The 22,112-nt window shown below is 53.2% G+C and overlaps 1 protein-coding gene across 1 annotated transcript in view; it reads right to left on the reverse strand.

Annotated features, from left to right (window-relative positions):
- Positions 1–16,212, reverse strand: part of LOC144891601 (uncharacterized) — a 106,902-nt gene extending 90,690 nt beyond the window's left edge. The window contains exons 1-2 of the mRNA XM_078775225.1: positions 16,081–16,212; positions 11,135–11,266 (exon numbers count right to left, since the gene is read on the reverse strand). Coding sequence (XP_078631351.1) covers positions 11,135–11,266; positions 16,081–16,132 — 184 coding nt within the window. The 5' untranslated portion in view covers positions 16,133–16,212. The remainder of the gene's footprint in view (positions 1–11,134; positions 11,267–16,080) is intronic.
- Between the last annotated feature and the right edge of the window lie 5,900 nt (positions 16,213–22,112).

The raw sequence follows: 22,112 nt of genomic DNA on the forward strand, positions 1-22,112 counted from the left end.
GCCTCCTGGATCTCCCCGAGCTCGGTGAGACGCGCCCGTCGGTCCGAATGGACCATATGCTGTCACTGTTGGGCGACGAAGCCCCCGGTTCGCTATTCCGGGCGCTTTTCCGTCGCCAACTTCCAGCGCAGGTTCGCCTCGCGTTGGCCGGGACCGGGCTAACGGAACCCCGAGCATTGGCGGCCAAGGCGGACAAGTACTTCGCCGCTTCGGACACGCGGGCGAGCGTTGGCGTGGCCGTCACGGCCTTCGACGCTGCTGTTCCACAGCATCATCTTCTACAGCACGCTGATGTTCCACAGCATCATCTTCTACAGCACGCTGTGGTTCAGCAGCATGCTGATACGCACCTCGTGAACGCCGCCACGCCCCGCCCACCGCCGCGGCGAAAACCGCCACCGCGGGGAAACCCGTCGACTCCACCGGCCTGGCGGAGCCAGCCGCGCTCCTCCAGCTCCACCACCTGGTGCTGGTTCCACGCCAAGTTCGGCCACGAAGCTCGGCGGTGTCATCCGCCGTGCTCCTTCAACGGGTCGGGAAACGCCCGGGCCGGCGCTCAATTGTGGCGATGAGCGCCGGCCGTTCGAGCAGCCTGCTGTTCATAACGGACACCTTCTCCGGGCGCCGTTACCTGTGCGACACGGGAGCACAGGTGAGTGTCATTCCCGCCGGCATGTCAGACAAGCACGCCGCGGGTGGGGGCCCCGCGCTGCTTGCCGCGAACGGGACGCCCATCCGTACGTACGGAAAACGCTGCCTCTCTCTGCGGTTTGGAGGGCAGGTTTTCCGATGGACGTTCGTCACCGCCGACGTGCCCATGGCACTGCTTGGCGCGGACTTCCTGTGCGCTAATGGGCTCCTGGTCGACGTCAAGCGCAGACGGCTTGTCCAGGCCGAGACGTTCAGCTCGCTCGCATGTGCGTTGCCCAGCTCAACGAGCGGCTTGCCAAGCGGCTTGCCGAACGATTCGGTTCCGGCCACGTTGGTCTGTACGCTTCCGGCAGCGGACGCATTCACCCGCCTCCTCGCCGGTTTCCCGGCCCTCACGCGGCCCACCTTCTCGGCGGGGGCCGTCAAGCACGGGGTGGCCCATCACATCCCCACCGTCGGGCCACCGGTCTACGCCCGGGCACGCCGCCTCGAGCCGACGAAGCTGGCGGTGGCAAAAGCGGAGTTCGCTACCCTGGAGCGACTCGGCATCGTTCGGCGCTCAGAGAGCGCTTGGGCGTCGCCGCTGCACATCGTGCCGAAGCCCGGCGGGGGATGGCGACCGTGCGGGGACTATCGCCGTCTCAATGACGCCACGACTCCCGACCGCTACCCCGTCCCCCACATTCAGGACTTTTCCGCCCGTTTGGCGGGCAGGTCCTTCTTCTCGAAGGTGGACCTCATACGCGGCTACCATCAGGTCCCCGTCAGGCCGGAGGACGTCCCGAAGACGGCGGTCATCACGCCATTCGGACTCTTCGAGTTCCTGCGCATGCCCTTCGGTCTGAAGAATGCGGCTCAGGCGTTCCAGCGACTGATGGACAGCGTCCTGCGCGACTTGGATTTTGTCTACGTCTACCTGGACGATATCCTCGTCGCCAGCGCGTCCCGCGAAGAGCACCTACGCCACCTCCGCACGCTCTTCGAACGCCTGGGCCAGCATGGCCTGATTGTGAACCCCGCAAAGTGCCGGTTCGGCGCCGCCACAATCGATTTTCTGGGGCACCGTGTCACCAGGCACGGAGCCGTCCCCCTGCCGGCCAAGGTGGAGGCGGTGAAGGGGTTTCCGCACCCCCGCACGATCAGAGGGCTGCAGGAGTTCCTGGGCATGGTGAACTTTTACCATCGGTTCCTGCCCCGTATCGCCCAGCTCCTGCGCCCCCTGCACGAAGCTCTCCGAGGTAAGCCGGGCAAAGGCGACGTTACCTGGACCGAGCAGATGCACACGGCGTTCACGGGCGCGAAGCTCGCCTTGGCTAACGCCACCATGCTCGCGCACCCGGCGCCCGATGCACCGATCGCCCTCACCACCGATGCCTCGGACTACGCGGTGGGCGCGGTGCACGAGCAATGGGTGCGTGGAGCTTGGCAACCGCTGGCGTTCTTTAGCCGGCAGCTTCGCCCGCCCGAACGCCGTTACAGTACCTTCGACCGCGAGTTGCTCGGACTTCACTTGGCGGTCAGGCACTTCCGCCATCTGCTCGAGGGCCGGGCGTTCACTGCCTTCGTCGACCACAAGCCGCTGATCTTCGCGATGGGCAAGGTCACCGAGCCGTGGTCGGCCCGGCAGCAGCGTCACCTCTCGGCCGTGTCCGAGTACACGACGGACATCCAGCACGTCGCGGGGAAGGACAACCCGGTGGCGGATTGCCTTTCCCGGGCCGTCGCCCACGCAGTCCACCTCGGCATCGACTATGCCCGGATGGCAGCGGACCAGGCCGCTGACCCCGACGTCCAGGCCTTGCGGACCGCCGTCACGGGCCTCCGCGTCACCGAGGTGCCGTTCGACGGCGCGGGCGCGGCCCTCTTGTGCGACGTCTCCCTCGGGCGTCCTCGCCCCATTGTGCCCGCGGGCTGGCAGCGCCAGGTGTTTGACGCCATCCACGGCCTGTCCCACCCGGGCGCGAGGGCCTCCCAAAGGCTGATCGCCGACAAGTTCGTCTGGCATGGCCTCCGGAAGGCCGTCCGCGGCTGGGCCAGGACATGCCTCGCGTGCCAGCGCGCCAAGGTGCACCGGCACACCCAGGCCCCGTTGGCCCCGTTCACGGTGCCGGAACGCCGGTTTGACCACGTCCACGTGGACCTGGTGGGACCTCTGCCCCCCTCGCAGGGTTTCACCCACGTCCTCACCATGGTGGACCGCACCACCCGGTGGCCGGAGGCCGTGCCCTTGGCGTCGACAACGGCGGCCGATGTCGCGCAGGCTTTCATCGCCACCTGGGTCGCCCGGTTCGGCGCCCCCTCAGACATCTCATCCGACCGCGGCCCCCAGTTCACCTCGGAGCTCTGGGGGGCGGTTGCGCAGGGGCTCGGGGTCCGGCTGCACCGAACCACGGCCTACCACCCCCAGGCTAACGGCCTGTGTGAGCGATTTCACCGCTCATTGAAGGCCGCGCTCCGGGCCACCCTCCGCGACGGCGGCTGGGTCGACAGGCTCCCCTGGGTCCTGCTGGGCCTCCGGACGGCGCCCAAGGAGGACCTGCGCGCATCCGCGGCGGAGTTGGTCTTCGGGCAACCGCTGCGGGTGCCGGGCGAGTTCCTCCCCGACTCCACGGCACCATGGTCCGCGGCACAGCAGCGCTCCGCTCTGCAAGAGACCGCCCAGAGGTTCGCCCCGGTGCCAACGGCATGCCACGGGCACCCACCGACGCACGTCGCCCCGGAGCTTCGCACGGCGGAGTACGTCTTCGTCCGCCACGATGCCCATCGGACACCACTGCGGCCCCCGTACGACGGGCCTTTCCGCGTGCTGGAGACCGGGGCGAAGCACTTCACCCTGGACATCGGCGGTACTCCTGACCGCGTTTCGGTAGACCGCCTCAAGCCGGCCCACCTCGATGTGGACCATCCACCGCCAGTGGCCCGACCCCCACGTCGGGGCCGCCCTCCTGCGGGCGGACCCCCGGCACCGCCCAGCCCCGCCGCCACGCCGCCCCCCGGTCCTGCACCCATCCCAGGAGCAGCCAGGGGCATCCCACCTGGCATCCCTGCACCCCGGACGCCGCCGATCGCCAGGGGGCGCTTCGGCCGGGTCATTCGTCTGCCCCGCAAACTGGCCCTCCAGGTGCGCGGGAATTCTGGGGGGGCGCGTGTGGCGGACACAAAAGCCCACTGGCGTGGTGACATCATTCCACGCACCAAGTGGGCGGTGGCCACGTCCGAGGGGTAGGCGTGGCCTCATGAGAGACACCGGGCGCCCAGCCCGGATTGTTACAGTGTAGTCTTGAATAAAGGCGTTTATATGTTACCGCTTGTCCGCTTCCTCCTTGCTCACAAGCAGCGCGCGTAACGCCGCGCTTTACCATGACATCGGAAAAACAGATAAACACCATGCCCGTGGCACCTTGGCACCCAAGTACAAAAAGCATCATCACGGGCAGCATTCATGAGGACACTAAAAACAGTTGGTCGACTATCGGGTTCCATCCTGTGATCCGTGGCCGTGTCTGCAGCCAACACAAATTTGAGAAATGAGCCAAGAGTCTTTGTCACATCAGAAACTTTGCAAGCTGGTGAAACTTTCGTCATGTCAGTTTTACTGGGGCCGGCGAATACTTTGACAAAAGTACCGCGTGTATCGTCAGGCAATGGCTCCCTATCCCCATCATACTTGCCGTCTGAGAACTCTGCATAGAAGTCCGAGATTGTAACATCCAACTCGATATTGCACGCAAACCAGTCCTTCACCGTCTTGGAAGAGCCCTCACGGGCTATTGATGCGATCACAATAGGCATTTCAAGCCGATTCTATCACGAATCGATACAGATTTCAGCGGGAAAAATCTCACACAATAGCCGCCATGAATGGCTAACGTAAAATGGGTGAAGTTGCCTGAGGCACTTGCGACGCTCTGCGCAGCACGCACTGCGCATGCGGTGCAGAACGGCGCCAAATTTGACTGAAAAGATCGTTTTTGAATGATTTTTTTCAAAATAAAAAATAAAAAAAGTTTCGGGTCGGGTGTGTTTCGTAGGGTCGGGCGGGGACGATCACCAACTCTTTTTTTTTATCTTGCCTTATCAGTGCCTCTCTCCTAAATGATCCTTGGCTTTTTAAAACATTTTTTTTTACCACCTGTTGGGATAGTTGCAGCTCAGGATTCATGTTGGTAAAAACTCAGGATTCACATTAAATCGTTCGGATTTTATAAATAATTAATTCTTTCCTGCTCAGTGTGCAACCTTTCACATATGTCTGCTGTTTTTATTCCTTACTTGTCGAGCAGATCATCGATGACGCGATTTGATGTTTATTTGCTTCAGTTGGCAAAATAAAAACACTCCTCCATGACCTCGCACCGGGAATAAAAGCAGACGCGCGCCAAGACGCCTGGTTTATTGGCCTCTGCTCGCTTGGAAGTGGACGAAACGTTCCCCGAGATCAGGTCTTCTTTTGCGTATTACTTAAATTTGCAAACGAAATCTCGTTGTTGAATGCGCCTTTCTTCATTTTAAAAATCAGTTCACCCACTCCCCAGTCCCCACGGCAGGAAGGGTTGTGTATTACCCTTTGTGGGGTACCTAGATTGAAGTAGATCTTCACTCAGGTACAGTTTAGCTTTGGTAGAGCGCATAAAACAGGGATGGCTGTTTGATCGTCCGTTAGTAGTTTTGCTGATTGGTTGGTGAGAGGCTGGGTGCAATGTGATTGGCTCTTGGCAAGATTAAATGATGTTGAGTGTCCGGTTATTAGCCCACTTTGGACTTATCCAAAACGGAGGCTTATGTTTTGGGCAGTGCCGTATATCAATATACACGGCACTGGGTTTGGGTATCGTCCGTCCGTCCCTCTGTCCATCCGCCACCATATCTTGGAGATGTATCGACCGATTTTGTTCGTACTTGGCACACAAGACAACACATGACGGTATACATACATACACTACTCACAATAAGTTAGGGATATTGGCAGGTTCTTCGGTGTGGTTGATTTTGTGTGTTAATTATGTTGAAAAAGGTTGTTGGTCCTAATTCTATGGTTATTAATGAGTGTGAAAAACACAGCATTCTTGATTTCAATACTGGAACCCCTATAGAAAAAATAAACTCACTCCCACAATATCCCTAACTTATTGTGAGTAGCGTATGCACAGTGGCGTCGTGATGGTTTGTGACGCTCGGGGCGGAGGTCAAAAATTTCGCCCCCTGCAGGCACTGACATTGTCGGAAATTCCGATTGAGGGGGAATATGAAATAGGTAAAGCTTCCCCAGCCCTGAACCTGTTCAAAATGAGAATAGATTTAGTTATGATCTCCTGAGATGATTCGGCTAATTAACTGCAAAGAATCCGGAAGAATTCCTATGTTTCTAAACACGCGCCATGTTAAGGTGTATATAGCAGTTTAATAGGTCCTTCCATGGCATGGTATTCCGATTACAAAATAAATAACAAAAACAATGATAACATTGTAATAAAGCATTTATTAATACGAATAATATTAGCAACATTAATAATATTCGTACCATTTGGCAATAATAAAAAGAACATTTCATCCCCGCTCTGGTCCAAGCAGACCTGGGTTTGGTGAAAGGTAAATGAATGCTGAAGCAGTACGGCAGGCAGGTATGTTACAAGGCCAGTAACAACAACTACATCAAACATGCATGCAGCGTATTTCAAGTGTTTAAGGAATGACGGACGGATAACGCGCCATCGCATAAACTCCCCTGAATTTCATTCCAGGTGGCTAAAAAAAAAAGAAAAAAGAGGCATAAAACAATGTGTGAGAAAAAGTTTGCATTGCAGTGAAATTGACCACTGTTTCGCTATAATTGTGTTTTACCATCCCTTCTCAATGAGTAAAATATATTATCATACAAGTACGTGATGGAGGTTTGTAATTGTTATGTTGAAGTGCGGTGCTATGCGCACGACTTGTTTGCCAAGGAGATAAGCAACAACGCGGTAACCAAAAAGAGTTTATTCCAAAGCTCAACTACAGCACTGAAGTGCTCTAGGCTGCGCTGCGCGCCCCGTGTATATCCCGAGGCCACGCCTAACCCTCGGGAGTGGCCGACACCCTCTTGGTGCGCGGAATGATGTCACCGCGCTAGCGAGCCATCGTGTCCGCCACACGCGCCCCCCCCCCCCTCGCACCTGAAGAATTCCCTCGCACCTGAAGGGTCAGTTTGCGGGGCAAACGGATGACCCGGCCGAAGCGCCCTCTGGCGGCTGGCGGCATCTGGGATGCCGGGATGTCATCTGGGATGCCCCCGGCGGCACCTGGGATGGGTGCAGGACCAGGGGGGGGGGGGGGCGTGCCGGCGGGGCTGGGCGATGCCGGAGGTCCGCCCGCCGGGAGGCGGCTCCGGCGCGGGGGCCGAGCCACTGGCGGGGGGTGGTCCACGTCGAGGTGGGCCGGCTTGAGGCGGTCCACGGAAACGCGGTCAGGAGTACCGCCGATGTCGAGGGTGAAGTGTTTCGCCCCGGTCTCCAGCACGTAGAAGGGCCCGTCGTACGGGGGCCGCAGCGGTGTCTGGAGGGCGTCGTGGCGGACGAACACGTACTCCGCCGTGCGAAGCTCTGGGGCGACGTGCGTTGGCGGGCACCCGTGGTGCGCCGTCGGCACCGGGGCGAACCTCCGGGCGGTCTCCTGCAGTGCGGAGCGCTACTGCGCCGCGGACCATGGTGCCGTGGAGTCGGGGAGGAACTCGCCCGGCACCCGCAGCGGTTGTCCGAAGACCAACTCCGCTGCGGATGCGCGCAGGTCGTCCTTGGGCGCCGTCCGGAGGCCCAGCAGGACCCAGGGGAGCCTGTCGACCCAGCCGCCGTCGCGGAGGGTGGCCCGGAGCGCGGCCTTCAAGGAGCGGTGGAAGCGCTCGCACAGGCTGTTGGCCTGGGGGTGGTAGGCCATGGTGCGGTGCAGCTGGACGCCGAGCCCCCGCGCGACCGCCCCCCAGGGCTCCGAGGTGAACTGGGGGCCGCGGTCGGACGAGATGTCCCAGGGGGCGCCGAACCGGGCATCCCAGGTGGTGATGAACGCCTGCGCGACGTCCGCCGCCGTCGTCGCCGCCAAAGGCACGACCTCCGGCCACCGGGTGGTGCGGTCCACCATGGTGAAGACGTGGGTGAAACCCCGCTAGGGGGGCAGAGGTCCCACCAAGTCCAGTTGAACGTGGTCGAACCGACGTTCGGGCACCGTGAACGGGGCCAACGGGGCCTGGGTGTGGCGGTGCACCTTCGCGCGCTGGCACGCGAGGCACGTCCTGGTCCAATCGCGGACGGCCTTCCGGAGGCAATACCAGACGAACTTGTCGGCGACCAGCCTCTGGGAGGCCTTCGTGCCCGGGTGGGACAGGCCGTGGATGGCGTCAAAAACCCGGCGCTGCCAGCCCGCGGGCACGATGGGGCGAGGCCGCCCGAGGGAGGCGTCGCACAAGAGGGCCGTGCCCGCACCGTAGAATGGCACCTCGGTGACGCGGAAGCCCGTGACGGCGGTCCGCAAGGCCTGGACGTCGGGGTCGGCGGTCTGGTCCACCGCCATCCGGGCATAGTCGATCCCGAGGTGGACCGCGTGGGCGACGGACCGGGAAAGGCAATCCGCCACCGGGTGTCCGTCATGTACTCGGACACGGCCGAGAGGTGATGCTGCTGCCTGGCCGACCATGGCTCGGCGACCTTGGCTATCGCGAAGACCAAGGGCTTGTGGTCGACGAAGGCCGTGAACGAACGGCCCTCGAGCAGATGGCGGAAGTGCCGGACCGCCAGGTGGAGCCGGAGCAACTCGCGGTCGAAAGTGCTGTACCGGCGTTCGTGCGGGCGAAGCTGCCGGCTGAAAAACGCCAAGGGTTGCCAAGCGCCACGCACCCATTGCTCGTGCACCGCGCCCACCGCGTAGTCCGACGCGTCGGTGGTGAGGGCGATCGGTGCATCGAGCGCCGGGTGCGCGAGCATGGTGGCGTTAGCCAAGGCGAGCTTCGCGCCCGCGAACGCCGCATCCATCTGCTCGGTCCAAACAACGTCACCTTTGCCCGGCTTCCCCCGGAGGGCCTCGTGCAGGGGGCGCAGGAGCTGGGCGACGCGGGGCAGGAAACGTTGGTAAAAGTTCACCATGCCCAGGAACTCCTGGAGCCCCCTGATCGTGCGGGGGCGCGGAAACCCCTTGACCGCCTCCACCTTTGCCGGTAAGGGGGTGGCCCCGTGCCTGGTGACGCGGTGCCCCAAAAAGTCGATTTCGGCGATGCCGAACCGGCACTTGGCGGGGTTTACGATCAGGCCATGCTGGCCCAGGCGTTCGAAGAGCGTGCGGAGGTGGCGGAGGTGCTCTTCGCGGGACGCGCTTGCGACGAGGATGTCGTCCAGGTAGACGTAAACGCAATTCAAGTCGCGCAAGACGCTGTCCATCAACCGTTGGAACGCCTGAGCCGCATTCTTCAACCCGAAGGGCATCCAAAGAAACTCGAAGAGGCCGAATGGTGTAATGACGGCCGTCTTCGGTATGTCCTCCGGCCTGACGGGGACCTGGTGGTACCCGCGGATGAGGTCCACTTTAGAAAAGAAGGACATTTTCGCCAACCGGGCGGAAAAGTCCTGAATGTGAGGGACTGGGTAGCGGTAGGGGGTGGTGGCATCGTTGAGGCGGCGGTAGTCTCCGCACGGCCGCCATCCCCCGCCGGGCTTCGGCACGATGTGCAGTGGTGACGCCCAAGCGCTCTTGGAGCGCCGCACGATGCCCAGCCGCTCCAGCGTAGCGAACTCCGCCTTCGCCACCGCGAGCTTCGTCGGCTCGAGGCGGCGTGCCCGGGCGTAGACCGGTGGCCCGACGGTGGGGATGTGATGTTCCACCCCGTGCTTGACGGCCACCGCCGAGAAGGTGGGCCGCGTGAGGGCCGGGAAGCTGGCGAGGAGGCGGGTGAACTCGTCCGCTGCCGGAAGCGTACAGACCAACCTCGCCGGGACCGAACCGTTCAGCAAGCCACTTGGCGAGCCGCTCGGTGAGCTGCTCAGGGAGCTGCCCAACGAACTGCTCAGCGCGCAAGCAAGCGAGCTGAACGTTTCGGCCTGGACGAGGCATCTATGCTTCACGTCCACCAACAACCCGTTTGCACATAGGAAGTCCGCACCGAGCAATGCCATGGGCACGCTGGCGGTTACGAACGTCCATTGAAAGCATTGCCCTCCAAACCGCAGGGAGAGGCAGCACTTCCCGAATGTGCGTATGGGTGTACCGTTGGCTGCAAGCAACGCGGGACCCCGGCCCATGGTTCGCTTGTCGGACGTGGAGGCGGGGATAACGCTCACCTGTGCGCCTGTGTCACAGAGGAAGCGACGCCCGGACAAGGTGTCCGTGACAAAAAGGAGGCTGCCGGAAAGGCCGACGCTCAAAGCCGCTACCGAGTGCCGGGCTGGGAGTTTCCCGACTTGCCAAACGAGCACGGCGGGCAACAATTCCTAGCCTTGTGGCCAAACCTGGCGTGGAAACGGCACCAGGTTTGCGGCGGAGGCGGAGGCCGCGGCTTTCGCGGTGGTCGTGGGCGGGGCGTGGCGGCGGCCACGAGTTGTGCATCGGCATCAGCCTCGGGATCCACGAGGTGTGCATCAGCATCAGCCTCGGGATCCGCGACGGCCGCACCGACTCTCACCCGCGTGTCACAAGCCGTGAAAAACTTGTCGGCCTCGGCGGCCAGAGCGCGGGGTTCCTTTATTTTGGAACCGGCCAACGCGAGGCGTACCTGTCCCGGTAGCTGGCGTAGAAAGAGCGCCCGGAATAAAAAATCCGGGGCTTTGTCACCCAGCAGCGATATCATGTAGTCCATCCGGACCAGTGGTCGTGTGTCGCCGAGTTCGGGAAGGTCCAGGAGGCGGTCGGCCCGTTCGCATTCCGTGAGGCCGAACGTGGCGATGAGGAGACACTTGAGCGCCTCGTACCTGTGGTCGGCCGGTGGGTTCCGCAGGACGGACACGACTCGGGTGGCTGTGCCGGGCCCGAGGGCGGCGATGATGTGGTAATAACGCATCTCATCCGCCGTTACGCCTCGAAGTTGGAACTGTGCCTCGGCCTGCACGAACCATACTTCGGCCTGAGCTTCCCAAAACTCAGGGAGCTTCACTGCTACCGCGTTGTTTGACATGGCGCATTCTGTTGGTCAGCGGCGGCTGAACCAGTGTCGAGGTCACCAGTGAAGTGCGGTGCTATGCCAAGAAGATAAGCAACAACGTGGGTAACCAAAAAGAGTCTTTATTCCAAAGCTCAACTATAGCACTGAAGTGCTCGGGGCTGCGCGCCCCGTGTATATCGAGGCCACGCCTACCCCTCGGGCGTGGCCGACACCCTCTTGGTGCGCGGAATGATGTCACCGCACCAGCGAGCCATCGTGTCCGCCACAATGTCAGTATGAATGAAAAATGAGGATGTGGTTGTATTTGTTTAAATTAACATATAATCTCCAGTTTTGAAAGAATATGAAGTCATTGAAATAATTAACCTTTGGAAGCTGTGAAGCTTGTCCATGTTGTTTCTGAAGGTGATGTCGTAGGATGGGTCGCAGTGGTTGAATCTGGAGCTGTTGTTGTTGGTGTTGTTGTTGTTGTTGTTGTTGTTGTTGTTGTTGTTGTTGCTGTGCATGAAATAATGATATTGTTACGGTTTTTAGAACATTCACTTTGTAAATTTTGGTAAATACAACAACACACAACATGCATTTTAAAGGCCATTTTCCCTGCTAGAGCGGGGGTTAGCCTTGCGGTGCCCATGACAATCTTCTCCATTTTGCCCTATTTTCTGCATCTCTCCTTGTTAACCCCCTTGCCCGCATTTCTTCTTCCACCATCTTTAGCCAAGTCTTTCTCGGTCTTCCACGTCTTCTACTTCCTTCTACATTCATTTCCATCACTCTTCTCAACCAGCCACTTTCATCCTTCCTCAACACATGACCAAACCATCTCAACCTGTTCCTCTTCACAGCATCAATCACAGGCTCTATTCCCATCATCTTTCGCAATTCATCATTTGTCTTCCTCTCTCTCAATGATACTCCGCACATCCGTCGAACCATTCGCATTTCCACCCTTTCCAACCTTCGTTGCTGCTCTACGTTCATTACCCATGTCTCGCTCCCATAAATCATAACACTTCTCACACATGCAGCATACACCTTTCCCTTCAGCTTCAACGACACTTCCCTCATCATCAGCACGCCACTCAATTCCCGAAACTTCTTCCATCGAAACTTCTTCCATTGCAGTATTGTCGCCGTCAACGGACCCACTCTCCTGCCTTACGATTCAGCTGTATGCTCATCTGGTACCTCGTATCTCGGACCTTCGCACTCATCTGGTGAAGCAGTCCCTCCCAGCCGCTTTTATTGGGCGTAACTGTATCCACCCGCCGGCTCCTAGGACACGCCTACCGGTCGGCTCACCTCGGCCCTGGTTGGCCGGTGAGGGCTCGCTGGCTCCACCTCTTGAGGAGACATTGCTCTCTGTGCTCTGTCCCCCAAATATTCCGAACAGATCGCACAAGATCTGCCAGCAACCCTCTTATGGTTAAACTGCCAAAATCTAGGCTCTCTGCTCACCTTCACTCTTTCATTCCCCATTTCTCCCGCCTCTGGAACAAACTCCCCCAATCCCTTCAATCCCACTCCTCCCTCCAGGACTTTAAAACAGCTGTTCACCACCATCTCTTATCTTCCCCCATCCAAAACCTTGATCTTTTCTACCCCCGCTAATTCACCCCAGCTACACTTTTTTGAAATTCCAACTTCTTTCCTGGAAGTCCTTGCAGTGTCCATATGTTTTATACCTCTCCCACCTCCCCACAAGCCCTCTCCCTCCCACATTTCTCTCGATGTCCCTGCTCTCAAATGTTGTGTTTGTGTCCTTCCCCCTCTCTCCCCATCTTGTCTTCCGCTCCCCTTATTTTGTGTTTTATGTGTCGGTTTGACTTTTTGTGTGATTAATGTTCACTCTTTCACGAGCCTCGATCTTGTATACAAAAAAAAAAAAATCATGTGGATCCAATTTCAGGTTTTTGGACAAGGCATTTGATTAAATAATTTATGGCTGGTATAGCACCTTACCTATGATGTCATCATTATCATGCTTTTGTTCCCCATTAGTAGGACTTGACAATGTGCCAAGTTTCACATTTTTCTATTCAGCGGTTTTCGAGATTTTTATTATTATTTGTGTTTAATCCAAAATGGCCACCATACCATGTGACCTGTGACATCACAATTATCACAAAAATATTCTGCATGGATGTCGCTCTTACCCTGAAAGTTTTGTCTTAATGGGATATGTGGTTGCTGTGAAAAACGAGGTTTAACCCGTACGGACGGTCGGAGGGACAGACGGACAACCCCAAACCATAATGCCTCCGGCCACCTTCGGGGGCGGAGGTATAAAAACCCGATGTTGAACACATCCTCAACCATCTCTCAGGCATGCATTGACCGATATTGTTCAAATTTGGCGCACATATAATGAATGATGGCATACATATGCACGTCATTTATTTTCGAGATCAGATCCAAGATGACCGAGTACCGGCCATTTTGCTACATAAACGTGTCCCCAACCATTTCTTGAACATGCATGGTCCTATTTTGTTAAAACTTGGCACAAGCCCAATACATGATGGCATATACGTGCACCTCACTTTATTTTGCCATCTGATAAAAATGGCCGACTGATAGATCTGTGGGGATAGATGATAGAATCCCATAGTACAGATGGGATTGTATAGGCATAGCATGGACCGTGGACGAGTCAGAGACATCTCGATGCAATTTAAGTAGAGAAACTGGAGCTAAAGTTGTTTACGTGTCTTCACACGAGGGGTGAAGCTATGGTAATTAGATAGAGGTTAAGATTAGTTTTCCCCCAGTATGTGATTGCCTTCGGTGCTTTTTCCCTACGTTTTACAATTACAACAAGAACAGCACTCAGTAGAGATCATGCCTCAGTCTGGTTGGCCATATCACTCAATGGTGAAGAATCACTTTAAAATTCTGCTAGCTCAATCCGGATCTTCACCAAAATTGAATCCATTCTTCCTTGTCACACACACACAACCTGTCCAACAAATTTCGTCCAAATTCATCGGCACCTTTTTGAGATATCCTGCTACGTATAATTTTTGGCCCTATCTCCCAATGGTGAAGAATCACTTAAAAATTAAATAATTATCATATCCGAATCCATATTCAGATCTTCACCAAAATCTAATCGAATGGTCCTTGTCAGACACCCATCTGGTCCACCATGCTTTGTCCAAATCCGTCCACAATTTTTTGAGATATCCTGCGATGCATCGTTTTTGGCCGTATCTCCCAATGGTGAAGAATCAATTAAAAGATTCTAGTAACTGGATCCGAATCTGGATCTTCACCAAAATCTAATAATTTCGTCGTTGCGAATCGTTTGTTGCGAAACCCACTCACACTCTATGCTGAGATATGCCACATCTCTGCCAAATTTTGTCCGAATCCATCCACACAACTTTTTGAGATCTTTTGTTCACAAACGGACAGACAAACAGACAGACAGGGATGAAAACTTAACCTTCATCCACCTTTGGTGGCGGAGGTAACAAGGCCGGCCATAAAACCATCCATAAAACAACAACAAACAGGGGAAATACCCCTGGCGCACACCTGGTGGAATAAACAGTATACTGCACCGACTAATGGTATTTTAAACCAATTTCAATGGTTACTAGAAGACAGGGCAGTATGTCGAATCATAATAGCATAATCATAAGACTTTAAACAAACAAAGAAAAACAAACCTATTTTGGGTGACAACTCCCCCTCCCCCAACCCCATATACCTCCGAGGACGCCCAATTTTTCTAATGCCTTGAACAAACATTGGTACATCATGGGTGATTGAGCTTGTGGTGAAGTTTCATCGAAATTGTGTGTGTAGTTTCAGAGGAAAAAGCAAATTCCTATTTTGGGGGGTCAAACCTGGATCCACTTTGGCCCCCGGTAAACCCCCTTAGACCCCGATGTATTTATGCTGTGAACAAACTTTAGTCACAACAACAAATATAATTTGTGCCAAATTTGGTCGCAATCCCATCAGCGGTTTCAGAGAAGACGTTTTAAGTGTTTACGGACTGATGGACGGACGACGCGCCATCGCTAAGCTCCCCTGAACTTAGTTCCAGGTGAGCTAATTAGATATCACACTTGGTATACAGTTTGAATAAGATACAGACAGGTCCCACCAATTAGAGACATTTTTTGTCCAAGTGAGTCTCAAAAACATTTTGGTCTAAAAAATGTTCGAGTCAAAGCTTTTTATTCCCTTGGCACCATTGTCATGAGCAAACCCAGCCACTCATGGGGAATAAAAAATTGTGACTGGTTGTAAATAGCAGAGAATAAGATGAACATCTGAATCAAGTTTCATAATCTTCACATACAGGACAAAAACGTTTTGATTCTGCCTTGTAATATGAGCAAGGAATGCAATGTACACATTTTAAGGACATCTCGCGTGCTTGCTCGTACATATCCACCAAGCTACATCGGTGTAAAGGTGTGGCTACACAATTTGTCTCTCCAACGAAGTACACAATTTGCCTTTCCATCGAAGTACACAATTTGTCTCTCCATCGAAGTACACAATTTGTCTCTCCACCGAAGTACACAATTTGCCTCTCCATCGAAGTACACAATTTGTCTCTCCATCGAAGTACACAATTTGCCTCTCCATCGAAGTACACAATTTGTCTCTCCAGCGAAGTACACAATTTGTCTCTCCATCGAATTACACAATTTGCCTCTCCATCGAAGTACACAATTTGTCTCTCCATCGAAGTACACAATTTGCCTCTCCATCGAAGTGCACAATTTTCCTGTCCATCGAAGTACACAATTTGTCTCTCCAACGAAGTACACAATTTGTCTCTACATCGAAATACACAACTTGTCTCTCCATCGAAGTACACAATTTGTCTCTCCATCGAAGTACACAATTTGTCTCTACATCGAAGTACACAATTTGTCTCTCCATCGAAGTACACAATTTGCCTCTCCATCGAAGTACACAATTTGTCTCTCCATGGAAGTACACAATTTGCCTCTCCATCGAAGTACTCAATTTGTCTCTCTATCGAAGTACACAATTTGTCTCTCCATCGAAGTACACAATTTGTCTCTCCATCGAAGTACACAATTTGTCTCTCCATCGAAGTACACAATTTGTCTCTCCATCGAAGTACACAATTTGTCTCTCCTTCGAACTACACAATTTGCCGAAACACTTTCCTTTCAATCCGGAAATTTCATCAATCTTTTTCACAAAAAAACATCTTACAAACAAAATTGCAGCATTGCACCTGTTGCAATGTTCATTGCAAAACCTTCAACTGCAAAAATCGTTTTTGGCTCCACAATATAAACGACAATCAGAATTACCTGATAAAGAAAGAAAAAGAAGGAGGTGCAGGAACAGCCAAGGAGGTTTCATTGTCGAGATTCGATTTTCTCCAATTTGTTAAAGTCAAAAGTTCAGACTTAGATTCACTTCAGTCAGAGCGCTTCTTCCACTCTCATAGAACTGCCTGTCACGAATGATTAAAAAACCTGCCACAGGTGATTTTATTAACCCAAATACCATGCCTCGAGTAACTATTCCACATAAGATGACCACGCCTTGGTTGAAGGGGGGTGGAGGGGAGTGGCGGCGTTACTTCTAAACAAAGTAATAAAGGAATGCACAATTTCGTGCACAACTTTTGTGCCACACATGCACATTTGTCGTCACTACTGAGAATTCATGCAGATGCAACACAAAGCACACCCAAAAAGGTAAAAAAAGAAATATTTGAACGATCTCTTTCCTTGACGTTGCAGGATGTGAATTTCATCACATGTAAAAAAAATAACTTGTATGAATGAACCGAAAGCTTTCCTCCGAAGTTTATCTGTATTACATGGGAAAGTATCCAAACAAAATGCAGTAAATGTGATCCCATATGCAGGTACATAGGTTAATTACCAACTAATTTGAATGAATTGCATTTAAAGTTAGTTTAATAAAACTAAAGCTAAACTTATAAGTTTGTTGACAAGTCATTTCCAACAGACATCTCGACAATCAATGGGGTCCGCAGAAAGCGGGTAACATGATAACCCTCAACCAAATCTCTGCGACTTTCTTGCCACTTTTGAAGTGCAGATCATAGGTGAAGCACAAGGTGTCATTGGCGAACATCTACAAAGTCTCAGCGTACAACTAGGTGAGTACCTTAGCTTCTTTGTTGCTGCGATAGTTTTACATGGCCGATCACAGAAACTTTGGCAGTTCGGAAGGGGTCAGCAAATGGGAAAATGGTTGGAGACCACTGATCTAATGATGTTGTGCTTAGAGGAGGAAGGAGGTCCATACACGTAGAACTTCCCCGAAGTTCATCCCACGTATCGGTTTTTGTATACAGAGTCGAGGCTCGTGAAAGAGCTAACATTTATCAAACAAACAAATCAAACAAACAAGCAAACAAAGTATATAAAAAGGGGAGCGGTCCACAAGATGGGGAGAGAAGGGGAGGAAGCACACAAACACAACATTTGAGAGCAGGGACATCGGGAGATGTGTGAGAGAGAGAGGGCCTGGGGGGAGGCAGGATAGGTATAAAACGCAAGGACACCAAGGACTTCCAGGAAAGAAGTCGGCACCTCAAAAAAGTGGTTTTGGGGTGAAATTAGCGGGGGTAGAAAAGATCAAGGTTTTGGATTGGGGAAGATAAGAGATGGTGGTGAACAGCCGTTTTAAAGACCTGGAGGGAGGAGTGGGATTGAAGAGAGTGAGGGCGTTTGTTCGAGAGGCGGGAGAAAAGAGGAATGAAGGAGTGAAGGTGAGCAGAGAGTCTTGATTTTGGCGGTTTAACCATAAGAGGGTTGCAGGCAGATCTTGTGCGACCTGTAGGAATATTTGGGGGACAAAGCCGCGAGAGAGCTGGGGGAGCAAGGCCGGAGAGGAGTCGGTAGAAGACGGAAAGACCACCAACCTGCCTGCGGTGAGTAAGTGAAAGGCCCTCGGAGATAGCGTCATCGCGGGAGATTCCAATGATGCTGAACGCTTTGGTTTCAAGAGCGTGAAGACGAGCTAGGTGTGAGGCAGGAACACCAGCCCAGAGGGGAGAGCAGTACTCCATTGAGCTGCGGATGAAAGCCTTGTATGTGGTGAGGAGCTCAGGTGTGCCAAGGAAGGACTTCGCACGACGGAGGATGTCCAGTCGGCGACTGGCTTTGGAGGCCAGCTTGGAAATGTGGTTTTCCCAGGAAAGATCATGGCAGATAGTGAGACCCAAAAGCTTGAGTGACAGTACTTCTTGGAGAGGATTATTCTGAAAGTAGATGGGAGGGTTGACCAGTCGGTCTTTTCGGAGAAACATCGTAAGAGTGTGAGATTTGTCAGGATTGAAAGACATGTTCCACTTGTTTGCCCAGTCTGTGATTTTGTCCAGGTCTGCAGAGAGTGAAGAGGCTGCAGACTGCCGATCTGAGGGATGAGGAATGGAGCGGCAGAGAGTGGAGTCATCAGCAAAGAGATAGAGAGGATTTTCAAGAGAGTCAGAGAGATCATTGATGAAGACCAGAAAAAGCACAGGGCCCAGAACACTGCCTTGGGGAACTCCAGCCTGAACAGGAAGAGGAGATGAGAGAAACCCATTCAGGGCCACACGTTGACTACGACTAGAGAGGAAGTCCACCAGCCATGCATGGAGATTTCCATGGATACCAAAAGGAGGAGAGTTTGGTGAGCAGAGCGGGGTGCCAGACCGTATCGAAGGCACGTGATATGTCGAGGGCGACAGCTCTAATTTCCTGTTTGGCATTGAGGACCTCCATCCATTGTTGAGACAGCAGAAGCAGCATGTCCAGAGTAGAGTGACCTGGTCTGAAACCATATTGATGATCAGAGATCAAGCCATTGGAGAAGAGGAAAGATTTCATATCCGAAGCAATGATGGATTCCATGACTTTGCTGATAATTGGGAAAAGGCTGATTGGTCTGTAGTTGCTAGGATCTGTTTTTGCACCTTTTTTGTGCAAAGCGGTGATGTTGGCTGATTTCCAAGCAGATGGCAGTTGACCTTGAGCAAAAGAGAGGGTGAAGAGAACAGAGAGAGGGAGTGAAGGAGCGGAAGAACAGGATTTTAGGACCCGTGGGCTGATGCCGTCAGGTCCAGTTGCAGAATCAGAGTCGAGGGTTGACAGAAACTTTTCCACCTTGTCAGGAGGAAAGGACACGGAGTCCAGGAGCAGCTGGGTACGACTGGGTACAGTGGGTACAGAGAGGGATGGGTTTGGGACACAAGATTTAGAGGCAAACACAGAGTTGAGGCATTCAGCTTTTTCAGGTGCGGAGACAGCTGTATAGCAGTTTGAGGTAAGGAAGGGGATGGAGGGGGCACAAACACCAGAAACAGATTTGACCAGATGCCACCAGGATTTGGAAGAGGGAGACAGATAAGAGAGTTCGGTCTTGAGAACGGAGAGATATTGTTTCCTGGCTCTCCTGAGGGTGGACACACACTTGTTTCAGGCTTTGTGAAAGGAAATGAGATTTCCTTCCGTTGGATTTGCTTTCCAGGAGACGAAGGCAAGTTGTTTCTGGGCAACAGCCTCACCACAAGATTCTGTGTACCATGGACGGGAGGAGGGTATGACAACTGAAGACGAGATGGGATAAATCTCTGCATGAGAGAGAGCACTTTACTTTGGAAGCATTCCCAGGATTTGTTGATGTCAGAGGTGGTAGAGATGGGAGACCAGTCCAGATGATTGATGGCTGCTTGAAGACCGTGCCAGTTGGCCTGAGTGAAATGCCAGACTCGTCGACGCTGAGCAGGCTCCCTGAGTATGGTCAGAGAGATGTCCACTTTAACAAGCACATGATCAGATGAGCCGATTGGAGCAGAAGAAGAGCAGCAGACATTTTCAGGGAAGTTAGTCATAACCAAGTCCAGAAGAGAAGATGCTCCGTTGACTGAGATCCGGGTCTGGAAATTGACAGATTGTGTCAGTCCCAGTGAGTCACAGAAGTCCTTTGCTGAGGAGCCATGGCTGGTGAGAGTGGTACCCACACCCAGCCAACTGGCATGGTGACAATTGAAATCACCACATATGAGGAAGAGAGAGTTGGGATGAGTAGATAGAAGTTATTTTCAGATAGCGAGATGTAGATGGAGTCATCACTGTTTGGTGGACGGTACAACACACATATGAACAAGAGGTGGGAGCGAAGGGGAAGCCGTAGCCAGAGGTATTCCTGGGGGTGAGGTGGAGAGAGTGCAGTGCAGGGCGAGTGAGGCAGTGAGTTTTTGATAAAGATAGCAACCTCACCTCCAGGACGAGGCTCAGGTCTATCATACCGGAGGAGGGAGTAACCCGGGAGAGATACTAAGGAATCAGAGACATCATGAAGCAGGAAAGTTTCTGTTAAGCAGATCACGTCTGGTTTGTCAGAAGCAACCTGTATGGAGAGATCAGTTAAGTTCGAACGAAGGCCCCGGATGTTTCAGGTCCATACCGTTAATGAAGAGGAAGGGGGAGCATCGGATACAGAACAGGGGGGAGGAGGGGTAGGGTTCGATGTGGAAGAGGTGGAAGAGGTAGGGAGAGCTGTTGAAGGTGTGTCAGAGATTTCAGAATAGCTCGGAGAAAGGGAAGGATGGGGCAGACAAAAGGTTTGATGGTGATTGGGTGAGGCACAATGAGGTGTTATTTGAGGCGGGGGAAGAGCGAGGCAGAAGGTTTGGGGAGATGGAGGTGAGAGTTGGAAGGGGGAAGAAGCGGGGAGGACGCTTTGAGGAGGGGGAGTGAGAGGGGGAAAATTGAGAAGAAATGAGGGTGGGGAGATTTGAAGGGGAGGGGCGAGGGGGGAGTTTAGGAGGGAAGGGACAAGGGGAGGGATTTGAAAGGGATGGGATATGGGGGAGATTTGAAGGGGAGGGGTGAGGGGGGAGTCTAGGAGGGGAGGGGCGAGAGGGAGTCTTGGAGGGGAGGGGTGTGGGGGGAGTTTAGGAGGGAAGGGGCAAGGGGGGAGATTTGAAAGGGATGGGTGATGGGGAGGATTTGGAGGGGAGGGGCAAGGGGGAAGATTTAAAGGGATGGGTGATGGCGAAGATTTGGAGGGGAGGGGTTATGGGGAAGATTTGGAGGGGAGGGGTGATGGGGAAGATTTGGAGGGGAGGGGTTATGGGGAAGATTTGGAGGGGAGGGGTGAGATTGGATTTTAGAAAGTGTACGATTAATGGGAAACTAACATTTATTGCAAAATGAGTTTCTTGTGACCTTCGAGTCAAAAATACGTTTAAAGAAGCTGGAGGGAGGATGGAGTGCAGGAGAGTTTAGGGAATGTAGCAAAGAGGCACTGTAAGAGATGGAATTTTTTTTGGGGATGAATAGATTTGGTGAGCAAGTCGAAAGCAACCTTTTAAAGAAGAAGAAGAAAGAGGTGTTATAATACACGACGGAATACAGAACTTGAGGGGAAAGTGTACACATTTTAAAGTTTAACAGTGAAAACTATCTGGGGAAATGGGGGAGAAATACGTGGTCGAAGAACGAACGAACGAATAAGAACGAATAAACGAATGAGAACAACGAATGAGAACAACGAATAAGAACAGAGAAGGAAATGTTTTTGTTTTTTTTTTGTTTTTTTTTTAGTTGATATTTTAAACAAGGAAGTAGGCTATGGGGTGAAAAGACTGGGAAAAAAACAGAGAACTAAAGTTATTGGAGCACAAACGACGGACTGCTGAGAGAAAAACAAAGCCTCAAGGTTGGACACTGTACAAGGCCTCAAAAGACACGACACGAATTAACACGATTTTCTATACAGGTATGAAAGATTTGCACCGAAAATCTTCCTCGGGACACACTATACGTACACACACCATAAAATAAATACAGTTATAACGAAAATACAAATGGGAACAATTACTTAACTTCGATTTCGGTGGAGCGTGGACAGCTGCGAATAAACGAAACCTCGCCGGCAAGACCGGAAGCAGAAGTAATCCTTTTAATATTTAACCTTTCCTGTTCATCTGATGGTATACAGAATGGTTTCATGCTTTGATATTGTTCCGTTTATGGGGGGTAGCTCATGAAATACCTTCGGCTAGGTAGGATTGTGTAGATTACCATGCTCCGGATGTCGTGTAGCCACTTCCTGTAACTAAGTAGGGCCGGATGTTCGGAGTAAGTGTGACGTGTGGCCATATGGAGGGTTGCTCTTGTGCTATGTAGGTAGGGTTTAAGGGTAAATCCCCTGTATGTAAGTGCCTCTGTGATTTTTCCCTTGTTCCTAATAACACTACACTACACGCACTACCAGCCAAGTCATCGGCACGTAATTATAAACATTAAATAAAGCCACTGGATTCAGACATTGAACATTGAATGACGCCACCAACCGAGTCATCACAGGGGTG

This window comes from Myxine glutinosa, chromosome 4 (assembly GCF_964187855.1).
Source record: "Myxine glutinosa chromosome 4, kmMyxGlut1.1, whole genome shotgun sequence".
NCBI lineage: Eukaryota > Metazoa > Chordata > Myxini > Myxiniformes > Myxinidae > Myxine > Myxine glutinosa.